The 22,271-nt window shown below is 39.8% G+C and overlaps 2 protein-coding genes across 2 annotated transcripts; one reads left to right on the forward strand and one right to left on the reverse strand.

Moving 5' to 3' along the window:
- The first annotated feature begins 3,782 nt into the window (after window positions 1-3,782).
- On the forward strand, window positions 3,783-7,903 carry plaat1l (phospholipase A and acyltransferase 1-like). Its single transcript, XM_012850969.3, has 5 exons — window positions 3,783-3,953; window positions 5,677-5,806; window positions 7,317-7,405; window positions 7,478-7,642; window positions 7,731-7,903. The coding sequence occupies exons 1-5, from the start codon at window positions 3,945-3,947 to the stop codon at window positions 7,794-7,796; spliced, it is 459 nt and encodes a 152-aa protein (XP_012706423.1). The 5' UTR covers window positions 3,783-3,944; the 3' UTR covers window positions 7,797-7,903.
- Window positions 7,904-8,909: 1,006 nt separating this feature from the next.
- Window positions 8,910-21,903, reverse strand: ephx2 (epoxide hydrolase 2, cytoplasmic). Its single transcript, XM_036128103.1, has 18 exons — window positions 21,693-21,903; window positions 19,180-19,258; window positions 18,937-19,099; window positions 18,660-18,850; window positions 18,475-18,597; window positions 16,485-16,556; window positions 16,317-16,412; window positions 16,156-16,234; window positions 16,034-16,068; window positions 15,920-15,946; window positions 15,766-15,851; window positions 15,566-15,677; window positions 14,094-14,168; window positions 13,976-14,018; window positions 13,797-13,899; window positions 12,268-12,337; window positions 9,316-9,396; window positions 8,910-9,240 (listed from the first exon to the last, which is right to left on the reverse strand). Exons 1-18 carry the CDS (start codon window positions 21,794-21,796, stop codon window positions 9,094-9,096), a joined length of 1,686 nt encoding a protein of 561 aa, XP_035983996.1. The 5' UTR covers window positions 21,797-21,903; the 3' UTR covers window positions 8,910-9,093.
- Between the last annotated feature and the right edge of the window lie 368 nt (window positions 21,904-22,271).

Raw genomic sequence — 22,271 nt, forward strand, 5'->3', positions numbered from 1 at the left:
CTTTATTAATGTGCTTTATTAAGGCGCTTTATTAACAAGTTTTATTAAGGCGCTTTATTAAGGCGCTTTATTAACGAGTTTTATTAAGGCGCTTTATTAAGGCGCTTTATTAAGGCGCTTTATTAAGGCGCTTTATTACCTAGTTTTATTAAGGCGCTTTATTAAGGCGCTTTATTACCTAGTTTTATTAAGGCGCTTTATTAAGGCGCTTTATTACCTAGTTTTATTAAGGCGCTTTATTAAGGCGCTTTATTAAGGCGCTTTATTACCTAGTTTTATTAAGGCGCTTTATTAAGGCGCTTTATTACCTAGTTTTATTAAGGCGCTTTATTAAGGCGCTTTATTACCTAGTTTTATTAAGGCGCTTTATTAAGGCTCTTCATGCTTTATTAAGGCTCTTTATTAACGAGTTTTATTAAGGCGCTTTATTAAGGCACTTTATTAAGGCTCTTCATGCTTTATTAAGGCTCTTTATTAACGAGTTTTATTAAGGCGCTTTATTACCTAGTTTTATTAAGGCGCTTTATTAAGGCGCTTTATTACCTAGTTTTATTAAGGCGCTTTATTAAGGCGCTTTATTACCTAGTTTTATTAAGGCGCTTTATTAAGGCGCTTTATTACCTAGTTTTATTAAGGCGCTTTATTAAGGCGCTTTATTACCTAGTTTTATTAAGGCGCTTTATTAAGGCTCTTCATGCTTTATTAAGGCTCTTTATTAACGAGTTTTATTAAGGCGCTTTATTAAGGCGCTTTATTAAGGCTCTTCATGCTTTATTAAGGCGCTTTATTACCTAGTTTTATTAAGGCGCTTTATTAAGGCGCTTTATTAAGGCGCTTTATTAAGGCGCTTTATTACCTAGTTTTATTAAGGCGCTTTATTAAGGCTCTTCATGCTTTATTAAGGCGCTTTATTAACGAGTTTTATTAAGGCGCTTTATTAAGGCGCTTTATTAAGGCTCTTCATGCTTTATTAAGGCTCTTTATTAACGAGTTTTATTAACGAGTTTTATTAAGGCGCTTTATTAAGGCGCTTTATTAAGGCGCTTTATTAACGTGTTTTATTAAGGCGCTTTATTAAGGCGCTTTATTAAGGCTCTTCATGCTTTATTAAGGCTCTTTATTAACGAGTTTTATTAACGAGTTTTATTAAGGCGCTTTATTAAGGCGCTTTATTAAGGCGCTTTATTAAAGAGTTTTATTAAGGTGCTTTATTAACACTCTTTATTAAGGCGCTTTATTAAGGCGCTTTATTAAGGCGCTTTATTAACGAGTTTTATTAAGGTGCTTTATTAACACTCTTTATTAAGGTGCTTTATTAAGGCGCTTTATTAACAAGTTTTATTAAAGCGCTTTATGCTTTATTAAAGCGTTTTATTAACACTCAGAGGTGACCTGATTCCTCCAGATCTCTATTTTCTGAAGATGATTTCCGTTTTCTATCATTTCAGCAGCTTTAAGTTTTCTTCTTCTCATTCTGGCTCCTCCTGCCGCTGCTTTTTCGTGCTGTGTTCTGATTGGCCGCTGCTTTATCGTGCTGTGTTCTGATTGGCCACTGCTGATTAGTGGCAGCTCAGGGTGAATTAAATCGACTTTAAGCGTTGAATGTCTGGAAGCCTGAGCCGCTGAAAGCTCAGGTTGGTTGATTTGGGGTAAAAAGTTTATAAGTTGAGGTTTTATTTTGATTATTATAACATTTTTTTTTTGTTTTGTGTGGAAATGTTGGTGGCTACCTCGTGCTGAAAGCCTGAATAAAGGTTAAAAATGACAAATGTTCTTTGTTGGTTTTTCAGCTGTCCAGGTAAATGTACGTTTTCAGATCCTGTTTTATGAGTTTTAAAAATAAAGATTTAAATGAATGAGAGGAGTAAAACACAGCAGGGATAACTGATAACTTTTTAGATACTTTATATAACTTTACGTACAAAATGAGGCAAATTTCAGTGATTTTTCTTCTTTTTTTTGTATTTAATCTTAAATTTAGTTTAATTGGAGATTTTAATGTCCTAAAATGTAATAATTTTACAGCGTTTCATTTCCTCAAGATTAAGTCGAGCGATGTTTGCCGATATCACCAAGTCTGTTCTGACTTCGCATCGACAAGATCATTATGAAGCAAAATCGTCTAACAAAATTAATATTAACTCACAAAAACAATATGATTTAGAAACAACAGATCACTTTAGTCTCACGCCTTGTGAATTTCAAAATAAAGGTGCCTCTTAAAAAGGACGATATGGTCGATATTTTCAGTTTTGCATCAGTAGGGTCATTAATTGTTTAATTGATATATCGATGTGTTGTGACACCCCTACTGTCTCACTTATCCGGGCTCTGGGAAGAACCAAGAGGTTCGTAACAAATATTAGGTCCACATTTAACCTGGAACTCTTTAAATCAAAACTAGACTTTTAGCTCAGGTTGACCTAAACTTTTCCATTCTAACAGCCTTAGTCGTCGTTTTATTGCGTTTTTGTTGCGCCGATGCTGCATATTTTATGTATTTTATTTTGTAACGTAGACATGAAGACCGACCTCGTTTCTGTCGTTTCATTGCCTGTCTTACTGCTACTTCACATTGTTTTAATGACGGAAAAAACTGAGAAATTAACGAGGCAAATATAGGAAATCCAAAATAATGCTGTAAAATTTGGTTTTGTTTTTTCATTTGAAATGAAATGGCTGAAAAATTGAGAACGTTCCTCACATAAACTCTCCAGAACCTCGTGGAAAACCTTCCCAGAGGATGTCACTGAAGTTTACACGTGAGAAATGGTGTTTCTGCTGGAACGATGAGGTAAAATGTCTGCAGAACCACCGATGGCTCTTTACAACTCTGGCTATAAATGACAAACCATGGTTTTTAGAATAACACACAGCAAAAAGGGATTAAATGTATGTACAACTTTCTTGAAATGAGTATTTTCGCTTGATTTGAGCAGCTAAATAAGACCATTTGCCAATGGAAGAAGATTTTTGCACTTAAGAGCAATTAATCATCTTATTTCATAAGAACGATATCTAATTATCTTATTTTAGGGATAAAAATACTCATTCCATTGGCAAATAGTCTTATTTAGATGCTCAAATACAGGAAAAATATACTCATTTCAAGAATATGTAACTTTTAGTTCCCTTTTTGCAGCGCAGATGCACGTTGTAGTCGTTTTTCAGTTTTAATGGAGTGATTAAATTTAATTTTTACAACAGAAATACAATTTTTTTAAGACCCATTTTTCTCGCCATTAGTTAGAAATATCCATCAAAAATGTGAAACTGTCTTTTCTTATTCGGGCAAAACGAGAAAATTGACTTGAAGCTGTAATCAAACGTTTGTTGAAGCTCCCAGACGACCAGAATCTTGATTTAAAAATAATAATAATTTATTAAAAACCCAAAAAAACAAAAATGTATACCTTTATTTTTTATTTTTTTTACCCTGAACTTTTAAGGAAAGCAAAGGAACCTTTTGGTTGCTGCTGTAGCTCATTTTCATGTCAGGCCTATCATCACCTTCTTTCCGCCGTCTTTGATGGCTTCGTTATCTCTAAGAAAATAAAAAACCCCAAACGGACTGGAGCTGGTTCCTCTTTCAGTTGATCTGTTTAGGAAACACCTGCCAACACACCCACAGGTCCTGGGATGGAGACGCTTTGGTGGAAATTTCTGCTTTTTCACCTGCACAAATGAATTTGAAACCAGAAAACCGATCCAAAAACCCAACAGAGCCTTGAGGTTCCCTCTGAGGAGGCGACCAGGGGGGGGGGAGATGGGGAACGTCTATGCAGGAGGGGTGATGTGAGCACGCCCGGCGGACCGTGACAGACTAACAGAGTTCATCGTCACATGGGTGAGGTCTGCATGCAAAGCAGCTGGGGTTCTCATGAGAACGCAGCGGGCTTTGGTTTGAGAACAGGAGAAGAACGCCGCAGAGAACATCCAGAGCCATGGGCATGGTGAGTCGCTGCTTTCTGACCCTGTTTAAGATTTAACCTTCGTCTCTTTCCTGGTCAAGAAGTGTGCAAAAAAAATAAATAAAAAAACTTCATTATTCATGGGAACCGTGAGAGAAGATGGTAGGGAGGAAATTTAGCTGCTTTCGTGGAAACGTTTTGGTGATTTATGTTCATTTTAGCTAGAAACTGAATATTTTGGCGGATCTACCAGCACAAAGTCATTCTTTCATCAGAAAGTTGTTTTATTTGAGTCAATAATGTGTCAATAGTGACTGCTGTTTTCCCAAATCCCACCACCTTCTAGCTACAGCGGCCCACAAGGGACAAACCAAACAGCTGAGCAGTTCTTTGGGTTTTCACCAAACCTCTGGAACATGTCAGGTTGGATATTTGACCCATTTTTCCCTCAGAACTGGTCGGTTTCCTGCAGTACAGGTTCTGAAACCGTTCGGATGGGTCCAGTTGGAAATCCCAATAACTTAGAGCAGGTCCAGATTTTATCATTTCCATCCTCTTCGTGCCGTTCACCAGTACGGCTGGAAGTAGACCACAGCATGATGCTGCCGCCACCATGCTCTAGGTTTAAAGCCTCACATTGACTCATCCAAACATACTTTAGGTTTCTGTGGTCAAACGGCCTCTAAGCAGTTTTTTTTTTTTTTGGGGGGGGGGCAAATAACTCTTAAAGATCAATGTCAGGTTTTTTTATTTGCTACATTTGGACCTCGTGGAAGTTGCTCATCTTACTGCTGATGCTGACTTTGTATCCCGTCGTGTGTTGGTGAAGATTCTCAGTCATCCAGGGCATGATCAGTCCAACAAAAGTAAAAAAAAATAAAACAACTGGACTTTTATGAAGATGAAGACGTTTCGCTTCCCATCCGGGAAGCTTTCTCAATTCAAAATGTCCGGAGTAGTGTGGAGTTCCAATCTTTATAGACCTGCAGGCCTCATTAGAGCTTAGATTCACCTGGAACTGATCGGTTCCACCAGTTCCTCTGCAGCCCCACAACATCTCCGTACTTAACAGTTTCAAGGCTGTTCTGAGAAAGTTGACCCTTTCTCCGATGTTTCATGTCCAAAGTTTTAGGTTTATCAGGCTACAGGACATGTCCCCAAACTCTAAGGGCATGTGGGACCTATAATCTGGCCTTTTCTGTTGCTTGTGGAGCAATGGCTTCTTCCTTGCTGAGCGGCCCTTCAGCTCACATTCGTGGAGGACCTGCTTTACAGGAGATAATCAAATGGCTTCTTCACAGGGCCTTCTGCTTTAGATCAGAGGTGTGCTAAGCTGTGACGTCATCATCTGGGGTTTCCCAGGTTCTTTAAATGTACAAACATAAAACGTCTCTCTCCGGACGTCCGGGTCCACCCTCTTTCTTTCAGTCTAGCACCGCCATCTGGTTCAAATTCTAAAGGCGTTTTAGTAAATGGCGTCAGTGTTCACCTCTTTCTCCTACAAAAAGTGACAATATTTACATGATTCAGAAAGGAAGAAATAATGAAGGAAGGAACCACTTTCTTAGGTTTCTTATCCTCTGTTGGCATTATTCTGGTACTCTGAAAACTCACAGAGCTGCTTTACCTCAATTACGTCTGCATCAAACACTTTGATATGTGATTTAATGCAGTTTAAGCCAAGCAGAAGCAGTAATTAAATGTGTTTCAGGCTGTTATATTTACTCTAACTAAAGATTTTAGATGTTTTTTCCCCTCTGTGCAGAAGAATTCCCACCCTAAGCTGTTCCCAGGAGACATCGTGGAGTATCCCAGGAACAAATACTTCTCTCATTTCGGAATATACTTCGGAGAACGGGACGGCGTTCCCTACGTGGCTCACCTGACAAGCAGAGGTCAGAGTTCACCTTCTATGACCCAATGTGAAGAAATCTATTTCTAATTTTAATTCATAAAATTACCTGAACTGGCTCAATAAGATTTATTTTTGCTGTGCATGTTTGATTGTTAAAGCCTAAAGTAAAACAATGAAGTATGCTCTTAGAAATAAGAAAATGTTGTGACCATGCAGTTTTTTTTTTTTTGGCTTCTGAGCCAAAAAATCTGAAAATACTCTTGTAAGCATCCAACCTTTACTGATTCTGTTTGTTTTCTAAACTCCTGCTGCTAAAATTACCCAGAAAACCTGCATGAAACAAGGAGAAAATTGACGAGGCTTCCTGGTGGAGCTGCGTCTCCTCCAGAGTCTGTTTATCACTGCAGGAAGCCGCTATTTGTGCAGAAACATTAACTTAATTTAGGTGTCCATTCACCTGCCTGAATTTTTTACTCCATTTCACATTGTCACCTTAAATAAAACCTAAAACTACAATGTATCTTTTGGAGCATGATTATAAAGGAACATTATGCTTGGGTTTAACATTTTGACCTTTAACTGCATTTATTTTCAGTCCCTTTATTCTGATAACCAGAAATGAATGAATGAATGAATAAATGAATTTGAATGAATGAATGAATTTATTTCAGACAATTAACAAATTTAACACACATTTAACAAATATTAAATAAATCAATTTTAGAAATTACCACATAATAATAAAAAATAATCAATTTAAGAAATTCTTCAACCAAGGACTACATAATAAAGTAATTGATAAACATCAAATTAAATTTTCTGTTCCAGTTCAATTAAATCATTTGAACATAAATAGAGATGAGATAAACAAAATTTTCCTCTAAATAAAATATATCAGGTATATTTACCCTGATTTCTGACATTGATTAGTGATTACTTTAGTGAAATAAAATAAAATGCAACTAAAATGTTTCATTAATTAGTAACCAGAGTCCATTTGTGAGTAATTTGGTCTGAGTAGAGTTGCAGATCCTCTGGTTTTGGCCTCAGAGGTTCTTTTAGAGAACATTAGAGAACAGCCAGCATCATGGAGACCAGCAGACGGGTCAGGAGGGAAGTTCTGATCCAGTTTAAATGAGCATCAGGTTCTGGGACGTCGTCCCAGAGCTCTGATCAATCCATCGTCCTGACCTGGAGAGGATAGACCATCTGCAGACCTACCAGGATGCTCTGGAGGAGCTGCAGAGATCCAAAGACTCAGGTTGGAGAATCCACTGTGGAAGAAAACCATAAGAAGTTCTGTTTGCGGTCCTCAAGCTGCGGTTCTTGGTCCCCTGTAAGTCCACGAGCCAAAGAAATGGGGTCTACAAAGAAAGACTGCAATTATTTTATGAACGTTTGCCATTTAATTATGAAAAAGTGCATACAATTAAAATTAAACTGGGATAATTATGTCTCCTCTCTGAGGTTCCTGGTTCTGATTGCAGCAGCTTGTTCCTCTTCTTCACCGTCTGATTCTTTTTTTTCCGTTTCCTGGTTCATTCTCCCAGACGCCGACACAAAGATCCTGCTGTTCGGCCGGGCCCTGAGGTCGGAGATCAAGCTGGACCCTCTGGAGATGCTGGGAACTAAATACAAGGTATATGTCCTGCGGCTGGTGAGGCTTTGGCTGGAGCAGGAGGCCGGAGGCTGAGACGCTCTGTGTCTGCAGGTCAACAACATGCTGGACGGCACGCACTCGCCCAGAGACTTCCACAACGTGGTGAAGCCGGCCATCGAGGACATGATGGGCCGGGAGGTGACCTTTGACATCCTGTTTCACAACAGCGAGCACCAGGCGACGCTCTTCAGATACGGGGTGAAGAAGTCGCAGCAGGTGAGCCGAAGATGAGGAAGAGGAGGAGGAGGAGGAGGAGGAGGTGTGGGTCACGGTGGGAGGACTTTAACGGAGCTGTCTCTGACAGATCGAGCTCATCTACGAACACATCATGCCGGCCTGGAAGAAGCTGATTCTGGAGAAGAAGCTGTGAAGGGAGCCGATGTCACCGTCTACCACCAGGGGGAGCCCTCATCCTGGTTTCAGGCTGAAAGACATTTTTTAGGAGCGTCTCCACCTCCTGCACTCTTTCCTCCTCCTCCTCCTCCTTTTCTATCCATCCGTGGTGCGCTCCCTCTCTCGGATCCCCGGCTGCATTTAAATGCATTTATTACTCATAAATGGGTACAAAACAAGATGTTTTATCACCTGTCGCACTGAAACATCCTGAAACGTGATCACATTGTCAGAGAAAATCTTACACTGCAAAAATGGAACTAAAAGTAAGTAAACTTTTCTGAAAATTAGTGTATTTTTCCTTTATTTGAGCAGGTAAATAAGATTATTTGCCAATGGAATAATCGGAACAATTAATCTCCATCTTATTTTAAGTGCAGGATAGCTAATAATCTTATTTTATGGGTAAAAATACTCATTCCAATGGCAAATAGTCTTATTTAGCTCCTCAAATCAAGGAAAAATACATTAATTTCAAGAATTCTTTACTTGCTTTTAGTTCCCTTTTTGCAGTGTAATACCAGATTTAATATTTCCAGAAACATTCCCCACATATTTATCCTGGGATTGTAAAATATTCTCACTTCAGACTTTCTCCACTCGTTATTTCTTCATTTTTTTCAGTCTGTAAATGAATTTAAAGATAAAATCAGATTTTTGTGCATATGTTTAATCAGACGCTCGTACAGTTTCTGATTGATGTTAATTTACTTTAAAGATTCCTGCCAGACTTTGATGAAGTTTCATTGTTTTGTTGCTAAACTAACATTTTTACTGGTTAAATTAAACATATTAATATTCACATTTTTGTAAAAAACAAAATTTGAAGTCTGATTTAAAATAAAAGAACCAAAAAATAAAAAAAACATGACTAATAATTTATATTTTCGTGTGAAACCACAATCAAATGATCAGGATGAAACATGTTTACAGTAAATTAATGTCTGATAAGTAAAATATGAACCAAAAAACATCTGACTGGGTTTTTCATTTTGATGTTTTTTTATTTTTGTGATTTTAGAGACAAATCCTTCATGTTTCAACTCCTCTGTCACCATCTTCCTTTTTTATTTTGAGGCTATTTTCTCCAGTTTTTATTGGCTAAACCTTTTTTTCCCCTCTTTTTTCATTTTATTTTTTCCCAGCCGTTCCTGGTTTCCTTCAGGCATCTTTCCCTCCCAGCATTTCCTTCTTAAATGCTAAAATTGTAACGTTTTATCTCCTCTTCACGTTACATCCTCCCTCCCTCCCTCCTCCTTCATGTCCTCCCCCCGTCACAGCCTGGGGGCCGCTGGGACCCCCCTGGCCGCCCCGTGTGTCTCTCTAAGCCACGATATCAGGATGTTGTTGGTCTCTGCCGGCTTGTCCATCTGAGTCCAGTGTCCGCAGTCCTCGATGTGTCCGCGGCTCAGGTTGGGGATCTGCGGACAACACATCTGTTTGTGATCGCCTGTCTCCACTGAAAGCCCGGTGGCTCTCCGGCCGAATCCTCTTACCAAGTCCTCCATCCCGTGTGAGAGCTCCGGCAGCAGGACGGGGTCTTTGCCCGCCGTCACCATCAGCGCCGGCATCAGAACCTGAAAACACGACAAGCGTGGTCACCGCTTCTTTAAGACGGACCTGCTTTTTTTTTCTCTAATTCTGGTCTTCTGCACCTGCTGCTGGAGGATAAATTCAGGTTTCTATGTTCAGATCTGTGTCATTGATGTGGTGCATTAACCAAGAAACGTCCCGGGATAAGCTCTCCCTGGCCAGTGTTGTATAAAGTACTGAAATCTCAGAGTCAAGTAAAAGTATAAGTACCTCTCCAAAATATGACTTTGGTAAAAGTCCAAGTCCCTGACTGAAATGTTACTTGAGTAAAAGTCTTAAAGTATCTGAAATTTCTTGTACTTAAGTATGAAAATTACTGTAAAAATAGATGTACTCAAGTAATGTAATAAAAAGTATAAGTAAAAAGTAAAACAAAGCAAATGCAGTTTGAATGACATTTTTCTCGATTTTGGTAAAATTGGAAAGTCAAATTCACTTGAAATAATATAAAACAGCCAAGTGCAGGAGAAATTTAGACCAAGTTTAGACAGAAAATACAACCTTTTTGTAAGCTTTAAGTTTTCCTTCTTCAAGTAAGGTCAGTGCTAAGCACTTTACAATTATACACAACCAAGTTCAGGCAAAATTTAGACCAGGGGGTGTATACTAAGAACATGTTTAAGTGATAAACCAGGTTCATTTAGTTAAGAAAATTAGGACTCTCAGCTATTAGATGCTTTACCTATACCACAAGGTTAATTTAATCTGCCTTACCACTGAACCAGCTTCTTATCCTGTTGGTGGTGATAAACAAGGCCAGGCAAGTCCCCACTTTGTTGCAGTCAATCAGTAGGTGGGGTCAAAACTCTTGCATGCGTGAGTCTATCTCTCTCTTTTTGTAACGAGTAACTAAACCAAACATTAAAAATGTATTGGAGTAAAAGTATGCAATTAAGTTCAGAAATATAGTGAAGTAAAAGTTATCAAAAAATTTTATACTCGAGAAAAGTATAAAGTACTCCAAAATATACTTAAGTTCAGTAGTGAAGTATTTTTACTTCGTTACTATACCACACTGGTCCTGATTCAGTCCTCAGGGGCCTGAAGGGCTCCGTCTGAGCCGTAAATCAGGCCTCTGGGTCCTCTGGAGCACACCTGCAGGACACCTGAGCTGGACACACCTGAACCTCATCAACCTGTGCAGGTTCCTGCTGACGAGCCTCCAATCGGCGGTGGAAACGCGGGACGTTTGCCGCACAGAAAGGCCTGAAGAAGCTGAACTGGGAGGACCTGATCCAGATCTTTGCATCAGGTAAACGTGCCTTCAGAAACGTTGAGACCCTTCGCTGATGGGACGCTAAAATAATGCTCCTGGAGACGTTTTCGTAATAAACAGACGCAGCTTTGAAATGCACACTGCAAAAAGGGCACTCAAAGTAAGTCAAATTTTCTTGGAATTTGTGTATTTATCCTAGATTTGAGCAGCTAAATAAAACTATTTGCTAATGGAATAAGATTTTTGCACTTGAAATAAGAGAAATTCATCTCCATCATCTTATTTCAAGTGCAGGATATCAATTTATCTTATTTTAGGGGTAAAAATACTCACTCCATTGGCAAATATTCTTATTTAGCTGCTCAAATGAAGGAAAAATATACTAATTTCAAGAAAATTTGACTTACTTTCAGTTCCCTTTTGCAGTGCAGGCGGCCTTAGTTTAGTGGTCTGAAACTCAAATCCTCGAGGGCCGGTGTGCTGCAATGTTAGCTCCACACACCTGAATAAAATGGCCTAAACTGGCTGGTTTGAGGCCACGGCTCTGCAAGGTCCATGCTGCACTTCCTGGATATTTTCTGCTACTGACAGCTTTTATGTTTAGACTTTAACATAAAAGCTTTAAAAAATGTTCCCAGTTAACTGAGATGAGATGAAGGAAAACACCTGACAGGGTCTGATACTCCCCACAGTTTGATCCTGCTGCTTATAAAGGTTAATAAATTATGATATATGACTTTATAACTTAACAAAGCTGATGGGACTGAGATCAATAATCACACTGCAAAAACGGAACTTAAAATAAGTAAAAATGTTCTTAAAATTAGTGTATTTGTCCTTGATTTGAGCAGGTAAATAAGATAATTTGCCAATGGAATAATATTTTTGCACTTAAAATAGAAACAGCTCATCTCCGTCATCTTATTTCAAGTGCAGGACGTTTAATTATCTTATTTTAGGGGTCAAAATACTCATTCCATTGGCAAATAATCTTATTTACCTGCTCAAATCAAGGACAAATACACTCATTTTAAGAACATTTTACATATTTTAAGATCCATTTTTGCAGTGCATTTCTGAGGTAGTGAAGCAATAAGTAGCTCAGACAGCAAAATGCGTCATGTCTATAATAAAACATGCATGTTTGGGCCAAAAATGGGGTCCTGGTTAATTTCCCAAATTTCCTCGGTCTTGGACCACTATAAGTTTTACCCACTGTAACTTTAAGCCTTAAAAAAAATCTAAAAACTTCAATATTCAGAATATTCATCATGTCAAATTAAGCCCGTAAATAAAACGTCAAAAACTGAGGGGAGACTAGTAGTAGGTTATACTTTTAGACAAATTGTCCTTTTCATTGGAAATGTAACAAAATAATAAATTAAAATAGGAATTATGTCTAAGGTGGTTAAAACTGTAAGCCGTAGAGCGGTAATTAAACATTTAATGACTGAAACACACCCAGCAGAACTGTTTATCTACTCTTTAAAGTAAAAAGCGTCACCTTGCTTTTAATAATTCCTGCATGTTTGCGTTAAAGCTCCATGTTTCAGCCTGTAAGCCTGTTAATTAACGTGAGAAAGAAGCGACTCCGGGATCTACAGTTTTCTCCATTTCCAGTCAAATCACGGTCACAAACCTTCCCGGTGGGCTGCGAACACATCCACTTCCAGTTGGCCTGGTTGTTGCGGTACCAGTTCAATGGACCCCTGTTACACAAGACAAAGAGAGATCTCGGTTCCCTGGTGGATTCACTAGTCATGTAGACGGAGCAACAAGAAACACAGCCTCCCTAAAGCTAGCAGTAACTTTATGTAACACCTCAATGTGACCTAACCTGACTCTAGCCAGATTGATATTGCTCTGCTTAGCTTCACTCACATCCATCTGGGACATCTTCCATAGAAAGTGATTTCTCCAACCAATTTTATTGTCTAGCCAATCAGGACGCAGGGCTGGAGTTTCATAGATGTGACGTAGTAGAGAAGCGACCGTGAGACTGATTTGATTCAGACAACAATGGCGGCTCGCATCGAGGACGCAAGCGTTAACATTGATGCTGCTATTTCTTCCGTGTTGTCCAATCTACCTAATATTGTTTCATTAAAAGAGCATCAGAGAACGGCTTTGAAGGCTTTTGTTGGTGGAAACCATGTTTTCGCCCTTCTCCCGACCGGATTTGGCAAGTTTTGTTTTCCGGGACGCGTCCGTGGCGGAGCGGTTAGCGGTTAGCGCAAACCATGTTAGGAGGCCTTTAGTCCTTGATGCGGATCGGCCCGGGATCGACTCCGACCCGCGGCGCTTTGCCGCCTGTCTTCCCCCCTCTTCCTGTCAGCTCACTGTCAATAAAACGCGTTCCACTAGAGCCGCAAACACATTTAAAAAAGAAAGTTTTGCTTTTTCCTGCGTCGCTCTCATTAGCGTCACGGGTTAGCTTCGGTGTGAGTGGTTGAAATAGCACGTGTTCTTTCACTTTCTTTTTTCAAGTATCACATTACACGTCAGCTTACATAATAATATATATGATTTAGCAATGGCATCTAGGTGTTATTCGATTGTATCTGTTGCTTTATGTCTGTTGGTTGTGCTGTTCTTTTTGCATCTCTTTCCAGGTGACGGAGCAGACGGAGAAGGTTTTATCATTCTCTCCCTTTTATCTCCTCTTTCTTTCACCTCTACTCTTTTTTTTCTTCTTTTCTTTCTCTTTCACTTCTTGTTCTTCCTTTACTTTCCCATTGTAGTGTCCATATAATTTGAAATTCTCCCTGCAGGAATCACAATAAAGCTATTTACAAGCATAAATCAAGTGGAGCACTATGGCAAAAGCTGTTTGCTCCACTTGTAAAAGCAAAATCTGTCGAGCTCTATCAGGCATTGAGACATCAATTACTATTGCCACATTGCTAGACAGGACACTGGGAAAAAAAAAAAAAAAAAAAAAAAAAGCACGTTGATAAAGATGACAGACAAGTGGCTTATCCAATCATATGCAAGAATTTTTGATAAGGCCCAGCCTTCAAAAAAGGCAATTCCTATGGATCTGTCCCAGATGGATGTGAGTGGAGCTAGGCGGAGTGAAATACATCTGGCTAGAGTTAGGTTAAATGTGAACACCATCAGATTAAAATCACTGGAATCTAATCTGGTGTCGTGTCAAATGGACTCAACCTGAAGCCGCTCTCCTTGAACTGGCTGACGTAGTACCGCAGGTCTGCCTCCGTCAGCATGGAGCTGCGAGGAATCTGCTCCGGGAGACCCACAAAGAGCCCGCCTGGGGGACCACAGAGCCCAGCGTCAGCTCCGCTCGTCGCCTTTCAACCAACACAGAAACCAGGAGAGCTCCTCACCTCGAGCACAGACTCCGGACGTCTTCAGAGCCGGACGACTCGCCTGGGGAGACATTTGCCACCGGGTTTTATTCCGGCTCCTTTCGACCTGAAACTGCGCTGGTGTGGGTTTACTCACCGCTTCGCTGCTGCTGGAAAAGAAAATCTTGAACGATCTCTCCAAGTCCTTCTCCAGCTCGGCCTCGGCTGCTCCCTGAAACATGGATTAGAAAAAAAAAGTGTTTTTTTAGTTCATCGTTTCCAACAATAAAACAAAGGGTGGTTTTATTTCACTTAACTGATTAGTTAAGAATCTTGTTGACATTTTAATTTTTAAATCCAACAGTGAAAATCCTACAGTGAGGGAACAGTTACCAAATGAAACGAGGCATAGTCAGAGCACCAATTATGATCTGCTTTACTCTCATACAACCAAAGGAAACCATACTAAGCTCTTAAATGCGTAAAATGCTTCAAATCTTCTCTTTTGAGCTGCTCTTTTGGAAAATACCCAAAGAAATGTGACAAAATTGAAAAACAATCTAATCTGACCATGTATATCTGGAACTACGGAGGGAGGTTCTCATTTTCAAAGCAGCTTTTGGTCCTTTACCAAGATAGAACCCCCGCCAGTGTCAAATCTAACTTTATCTAAAGAAATTAAAATTTAAAGCAGTTTTTCCATCATTTTCAAAGCAGTCACGATTGAATAAAATCGTTGTACCCTGGTTTCACTAATTGTTTATTTCCTTTTAGCTCACATGTTGTTCATATCAAACTACACACTCTCTGTAATCAAAATTATTTATTCCAATATAATTCAGTCCAACACAATCAGAGCTACAACAACTCACATAGTCCAATTCCTTCTGTCAAAATCAACACAGTCATATTTGGTAAATCAAACAATGGTTGATTGTTAAAAGTGGTTTAACTGAGTAAACCAGGGGTTTGCATTGAGTCATAATTTTAAACCCAAACCATTTTCCTGAGCATCAGAAAATGTAAATCTATCTTCAGCCATTTATCAGTGAAGAGCTGAATATCATCAGCATATCGGTGCATATTTGTGCCATGGTGTCTGTAGGAGCCATTTTTCCTTTCCTGTGTTTATCGCCACCAGGGGGCGTATTTAATTTTGAGTTCTGAGTGTCTGATGGGGGATGGGGTTATTTAAGGTCAACCATGATTGTGTTCAGGTGTTGTTAATGGAAAGAGGCAACAGTTTTCTATTGTGCTTGGTTTGGATTGAAGTTGAATGTTCGTGGATCTAAATGGAAAGAGTAAGACAATGGACATTGTTCTGATAATAAATTACTTTATCATAAGTCAAACTGAAGATCGGCCTTGCGAATTTTAATCGAGCGCATGTAAAAACCAACGCCTTTCAGAAACAACAACCAGTAGCCTAAAATAGAGGATTTTAGCTGCTACAGTGTCTGTTAATTTCACCAAGAGATGCGAGTGCTAAACCCTGAGGAACTCCATAACTAACTCTACAGTGTAGATGATTCTATCATATTTAAAATCCTGTTCTTTTCTTTAATGAAAGAAGAAGGTTTGTTCCTGTGGGAGACTTATTGAGGTTATCAATGAATAGCTGAAACTTACTGGTTTCTGGAAGTAAATCTGATAGTCAAATATCGGAAGAGCCTTTAGTTTCTCTGAGGCGGGAGCTGAAGGGTCCGCTGGGAACAGGGGAGTGTTCAAAGACGCTACCGCCCTCCACAGGAAAAAGAGAACAACAGGTTTCACTTTGGTATTTTTAATACTGTAGTCTTCACTAACTTAGAAAGCGTTTGTGTTTTCACCTGACTCTCTCTGGAAAATACCGGGCCATAGTCCAAACCAGCGCACCACCCCAGTCGTGACCAACCAGGGTCACCTGTGGTATGAACTTGAAAAGGAAAATCAAAGTCAGCTAAAGTTTACCTTAATTCATCAGGGTGTTCATTTATTTCTTACCATTTTGTCCATGAACGTGATAAGATCCTGCAGAAACAGAAACGTTACACACTCCAGTCGGGTTTAAATGCAGAATTGTATATTTTATACAGTAATATGGAGCAACGTCAGTACCTTGCAAAGCTGCTCCTGAGAATATTCCTCTATGTCTGTGAGAAAACAATTGTCAACCATAAAATCTTTAGGACAAGGGGGGAAAACCTTAGACTCGGGAAATAATTTCCATATATGCCCACCAGGAGGTGCTGTGGACTGTCCGTATCCCTTCATGTCCAGAGCCAGGACCCTGAACCCTGCTGCAGCCAAAGCTGGAATCTGCCGGAGAGGAGGAGGCAGGTATGAAAACACCCAGCAGACTGCTGCTGTCCTGAGACCTAAAGCTTTAATCGGTGCTCACCTGGTACCTCCAGGAGTACCAGCTCTCAGGAAAACCGTGACACAGCAGGACCGGCGGACCGGAGCCCATCTCCACGTAGTGGGTCCGAACCCCAGGCTGAAAATGTATCTCTGATTAAACGGTACTGATAGGGTTTGGTGATTTGCTGACACAGATGTGGGTCTTTACCCTGACGGGGATGTATCCATGGGACACCTGGTCCGGGTGGCAGATTACTGGAGGACTTTCTGCTCCAGCAGTCTGGAAATTAAAGACAAATAAGTTTTTTTTTTCTACATCGCAAAGATTCAGTCCCTCGACTGTTGGTTACAAATCAGCTCAAGGAGTAAAACTCCATCTGCACTAATAAGATATCGCTTTAGTCTTCATTAAAATTATCAGAAATTTCAATCCTCTCATCATAAATGTTAATTAATTCAGACTTTTAATGGTCGATTTGAACAGTTCTACAGCTTTAGGAAGTTTTAACTTATTGTGTATTTTCTTTCATTTTGAGCCTATTTCTAAGCGGCTTTTGAAACTGCATGTTCAGGGCAGTCAAAAGTAGCCGGTCAGCGGCGGCAAATCGCCGTCTATAGCAGCTCTTGCTGCCGCCTACTTTTCCTTGATTATATAATTGGAGCGATATTTGTGGCTTCTGGTTGAGCGCGCAGCAACCAATCTGAGCTCAACTCTGAAAAACTCTTCTCGCGCGATGCTCGCGGAGAAACAGCCAAGCGAGCGCACAGCACAGCTGGTGTTGAGCATGGAATGAGCAGGTCTCACTGCGTGCTCGGAAGTTAGTAAATTGTCATATATTCACCTAATCTGATCTGTTTTATATGGTGCTAGTAATTCAAATTCAACAAATTTTATGCAAATTTGTTCAAAACCTTGTTAAAACATGATGATAACATGTGAAAAATGTTTTAAGAAAAATAATAAAAAAAACAAAGGTTGTTTTTTAAGAATTGATCATTCACTTTTTTTTTTTGCTTTTTATTCAATTTAAAACATGCACTCTGACTCTATTCTTTAAATAATCACCTATCTTGAAAGGTTCCAAAATACATCAGGGAGATTCTATTTTTCAAAATTCTCCCCTTCGGGGCTCGGGCACCGGCATAAGTGCACCCTCCTACCTGATAGAGTGTGGCCTGCTACTGTAAAAAAGTTTGACTGCCCTGCATGTTGGGGCTAGATGGATTCAGATGGGATGATCCTAAACGCAGCGCTTAACTACAAAGGACCTGTACCATATACAGAGGCCTTAGTCCTCGACGCGGTCGACCGCGGGTTCGAATCCGACCTGCGGTCCTTTGCCGCATGTCTCTCCCCCTCTTCCAACCCCCTTCCTGTCAGCCTACTTTCAGAAAAGGTGAGCCACTAGAGCCGCGAAAAAAGCCCAAAAAAAAAACAAAACAAAAATGTGTGCAAAACGCTTAAATCCAGGTCTGTGCCAGAAATCCAACCAGTACAAATGAACCGGATCAATTCTGCCACAAGCAGCAGCCAAATATCGATATGCAATGAATGTTATTGATGAAGGTTTGGTGAAGGTGTGACTTGCTTAATGGATAATAAATCTAATATTACTGGGAATATGTGTGTATATACTTTAACCTAGGAGTGTTAAAGTAAAGTAACTGTTAGTGTTGCACCGATACCGATACCAGTATGGGACGGGGCTCCAATCCAGCACTAAAAAGGAGGTATAGGTATCGGGAGTACCAACTAATAGGGCACCGATACTATTTTGATGTTTGTATGTCACTTGAACGCAGCCTTCTCTCTCTTGACTAGTGTTATACATGTTATATAAGTTCATGAAAGTTGCACTATTTTGGCATTTGAGAGCCAAAACTCGGGGTTTAAAAGAGATTATTCAATTATTAATGTAATTTTACTGTCTTACTGTTGTAATACTGTTATACATGTTATAATTTCACAAATATTGCACTATTTTGGCCTTTGAGAGCCAAAAGTTTATTCAGCTATTGTCACCCATTCCAGGTAGGCAATAAAAAGTTCTACTACCCTAAGTAGTATGCAGTTCTTCATATACACACAAACACATATCAATTTCAAACAGATGGTATCGGTATCGGCCAATACTGCTAAGCCAGGTATGGTATCGGGGCCAAAAAATGGCATCGGCGCAACACTAGCAACTGTGTACCTGAACTCCAGTAAAGTCGGACAGTTTGTGCAGAGCGGCCTCCAGGTTCTCCACCAGGATGGACTTCATCCCTGCTCTCTCCGCTGCCTTCACCCCCTCCTTCTCCACGTCGAGCCACAAAGCCTGAAACGGGGTTCGATGAGCTCACATCCTCCACCCAGGATCAAACATTGCATTTCAACCACCTGCTTTGATGAGATTCCCAGCTGGTCCAAAGCAGAGTTGAACATGCCGAGTTCTGGGACCCTGTGCCCCGAATGGCAGGACAAGAGGACGAGGTTAAAATTGTGGCCAAGGAGGCAGAGAAGTTGAGCCAGGTCGTCTGCGGAGGCGCTGTCGTCTAGCCAGTGATTGGCCAGGACTGCGGTCAGTACCCCTTTAAATCAAAGGTTGAAGTAAAAACCTGCTCTGAACGGTCCAAAGGGACAAACTGAAGGAAAACCTGTTAGGTCAGTACGCTACCTTTGCAACGCAGACTTGCAGAAGTCTTTAACACAATTTCTTGAACGTCCCTCATTGCCTTTCTGTCCTCCTCCAGCAGGCAGTTGACGCACCAATCAGACGGCAGCGTCACTCCCCGGGCCTTAGCTTCTTTTGCACACTCAGCTTTGAAAGCAGGGACCATCTGCATAAAAAAAACATGCCTCCACTTCTTTAGTAAAAACAAATGACCCAAAGTGGCATGAAGGTGATGTCTTTACTCGCCTGATTAAGAGTCATTTTGCCTTTTTCCGCCTGCATCAAGGCGCCTTTAGTTTGGGACGCCACCTGGGAGAGAAAACCTCTGAGGAGGACAATCAAAAAAAATAAATGTTCTGAGGTTTAATGACACAAAATAACCAATAAATGTAGGCAAATCATCACAATTTATGCTTATTTTCCCAACCATAAAGAGGTAACTATTATACATCCAGCATGGTAGCATGATAACATTGTTAAATTAGAAAAAGATCAAATAATTATCTACATGTTATCTTGCTGCACTTATTTGCACACTCAACCATTCAAAAGGGGGTTTCTAATGGGTGACATTTTATTTACAACATAAACATTGTGTAATGTCTTATAAAAAACAAAAAACAAGCTGTTGCAGTATTGTTTCGTGTGTTTTCTGAAAAACCCTGATAAAAATGACTTGGAGCATTATTCTAGGAGATATATTCCAATTCTCTCGAGTTATCCGCACAAGCTAATTAAATTAGAGCTGTGTGTAAAAAGTGACTACTTCAGTGAATAACTAAATAGTTTTTTGTTCACTTTATTAAGCCACACCTGAACTATCTTCTGTAACCCATCCAGTGGATTACAGAAGAACCCAGAACAACATCTAAAACTCCAACAACACATAAAGGATCATCTCAAATTTACCAAAATACATCTTGATGATCCAAAGACTTTTGGAAAAATATTCCCAGGATTTAAAAAAATATATAATAATCTTATTATCTGGTCGTCCAGAAAACAGTCAAACGTGTCGGTTTGAAGGTCTGGGAGTGTTTTGTTTCTTCAGGACCTGGATAACTTTTATTGCTGGTGAAGATTCTCAGTCATCCAGGTCATGGTCATTCCAAAAAAAAAAGTAAAAAACAAAGCAACTGGACTTGCTTTGTTTTTTACTTTTTTTTTTTCTTTTTTTACGGAATACAAGTCCAGTTGCTTTGTTTTTTACTTTTTTTTGTAATTGCTATTATTGATAAAACAGTAAACTCTGCTGCAAAAGAAAACCCTAAAAGAGAATATTGGCCTTTCAGTCCCAGACCTTAACCTCAACTTCAGGATAATGACCCAAAGCCCACCAGCAAGTCCACCCCTGAATGGCCTTGAGAGACAAAATGAAGGCTGTGGGGCGGCCGCCTGGTTAATGGGATCATGTGAATTGGCCAATTGTGCTCAGACCCATTAATTAAATTAAATCAATTCAACAAATCAGTATGAGCAAACATTCCTCCACATTGTTATAAAAGACTCATAACCAGTTGTTGCTAACAAGCGTGGACCAATCAGTTATAGTGTTTAAGGAGCAGTTTTCTTTTCTTTTTTTTTTTTGAATAAATCATCTGAACATTTTAAGTATATACCATCTTTGTTGGATATTAAAACACGTTTGGAGGGTTCGGTCAATGAAAACGTAACAATCCATTTGGAGACAGACGTTTTCACAGCCCTGAATAGTTGAACCAGTGGTATGGTGGATCAAATGGGCCAACCAAACCTGACTTTTTAACTGCTTTGATTATGTAAAATTTGGACAAGCATAAAAACCACAATAAAACGATTGGGCCAGATAAGAACAATAACTGATGTGATAGAAATGGGTTTTATGGGTCTACTGATAATAGACGGCAATAAAAAAGTTGCATTTTCTCTCGTTCTCGTGATCATCTTCCCTGGGAAATGTAGAATCGTGTTCTTCTACCTTTTGTCGATAATCAGCTAACAAGAAGATGTGGATAGTACGACGCAAACATTTTAACAGTGTTTACGGTCAGTTTAATTTTTCAGATGTACTGGTTAAGTTTAAACGGATTCATGATGAAAACGAATTAAACTTTTACATTTTATAGAGTTTGTCCCAGCAAATGTTTGAATTTTCTTCTTGGAAATTAACCAAAACAAGTAAATAAATACCAAAGTGTTTTTTCTCTGCCCTGCATACACTTGTTAGAGAGCTGACTATAATCTATCCAGCTGTTTAGTTGCAATATTAAACGCACAGCCAGGTTTACATGATCCTCTAGGTTTTTTATTTTGGTACCTAACCACTGCTTTTCAACAAAAGACAAAGATGCACCTGGACCAAAGAGAGGTTTTAGGGAGCAAAAGTGGAAATCATTCATGCAGTTTTCATCTTTCAACACTATTACCTGCCTACGAACCCTGGATGTCCTGCAGTTTCAATTATTGACTAAGTAACAAGACTAAATGGTCAATTTTGCAGGGACCATCACAATCCTGGTCTGACTCATGCCTCCATACTGTTGGGCTATGAGGAATTCACAGCCATACTCTAAAACCTGCAGCTTTAGCAACTTAAATCTATCACAAACAAATTGATTGTTGCATTTCTGCATCACAAATGTTCAAACATTATTTACAAACGCGTCAAAGCATCTTCAGCGAGCGAGTTTTTGCTGCGTTTCATCCGGACCGGAGCCTAAACCTTAGGCGTCCTGTGTTTGGCAGCGCATGCCATATCTTGTGTAACTGGAGCCTCTCACCGCGGCAGTCCATGCTGCTCCTCCAGCTTGTGGAAAACTCCGCCGGGCCTCGACGGAACGACGACCCCCCAGAAGTTGAACAAAACGGCTTTCTTTGCTGCCATGTCCTCGGAAACCCTGCAGGATGTTAATGTGTCAGCCTGAAAGCCCTGAAGTTTGCTGCAGGGGTGAAGGGGGGGGGGGTTATCATTCAGCAGAGCAGGCGTTGCCCTCTGTACACACTAACGCTGAGAGGCCGCCCACTCAACATGCAAGCTCCTGCCTGGCCCACACCAGGCCGGTTCACACACGAAAGCTCAGCTTTATACTATTTCTCACTTTAATTATTCGTATCCTTTTTATTTTGAGCAATGGCAAGATCTCCATGACAGAAAAACAAACCGATTTCTAAACCTCTAATCAATGCAAACAATTGATTAAATAGGAAATGATTCACAGAACATATTCTAAAGAATTTTGCAGATATATTACCTTTTTTATAAAAAATACAAACAGAAACCAAACTGTCTCCTTTTTTTAAAGGATCTTCTGAAATGTTTTATCTGTGATAAATGTCAGGGGAGTTTTAAGTTCTGGGAA

Source organism: Fundulus heteroclitus, chromosome 24 (assembly GCF_011125445.2).
Source record: "Fundulus heteroclitus isolate FHET01 chromosome 24, MU-UCD_Fhet_4.1, whole genome shotgun sequence".
Taxonomy (NCBI): Eukaryota; Metazoa; Chordata; class Actinopteri; order Cyprinodontiformes; family Fundulidae; genus Fundulus; species Fundulus heteroclitus.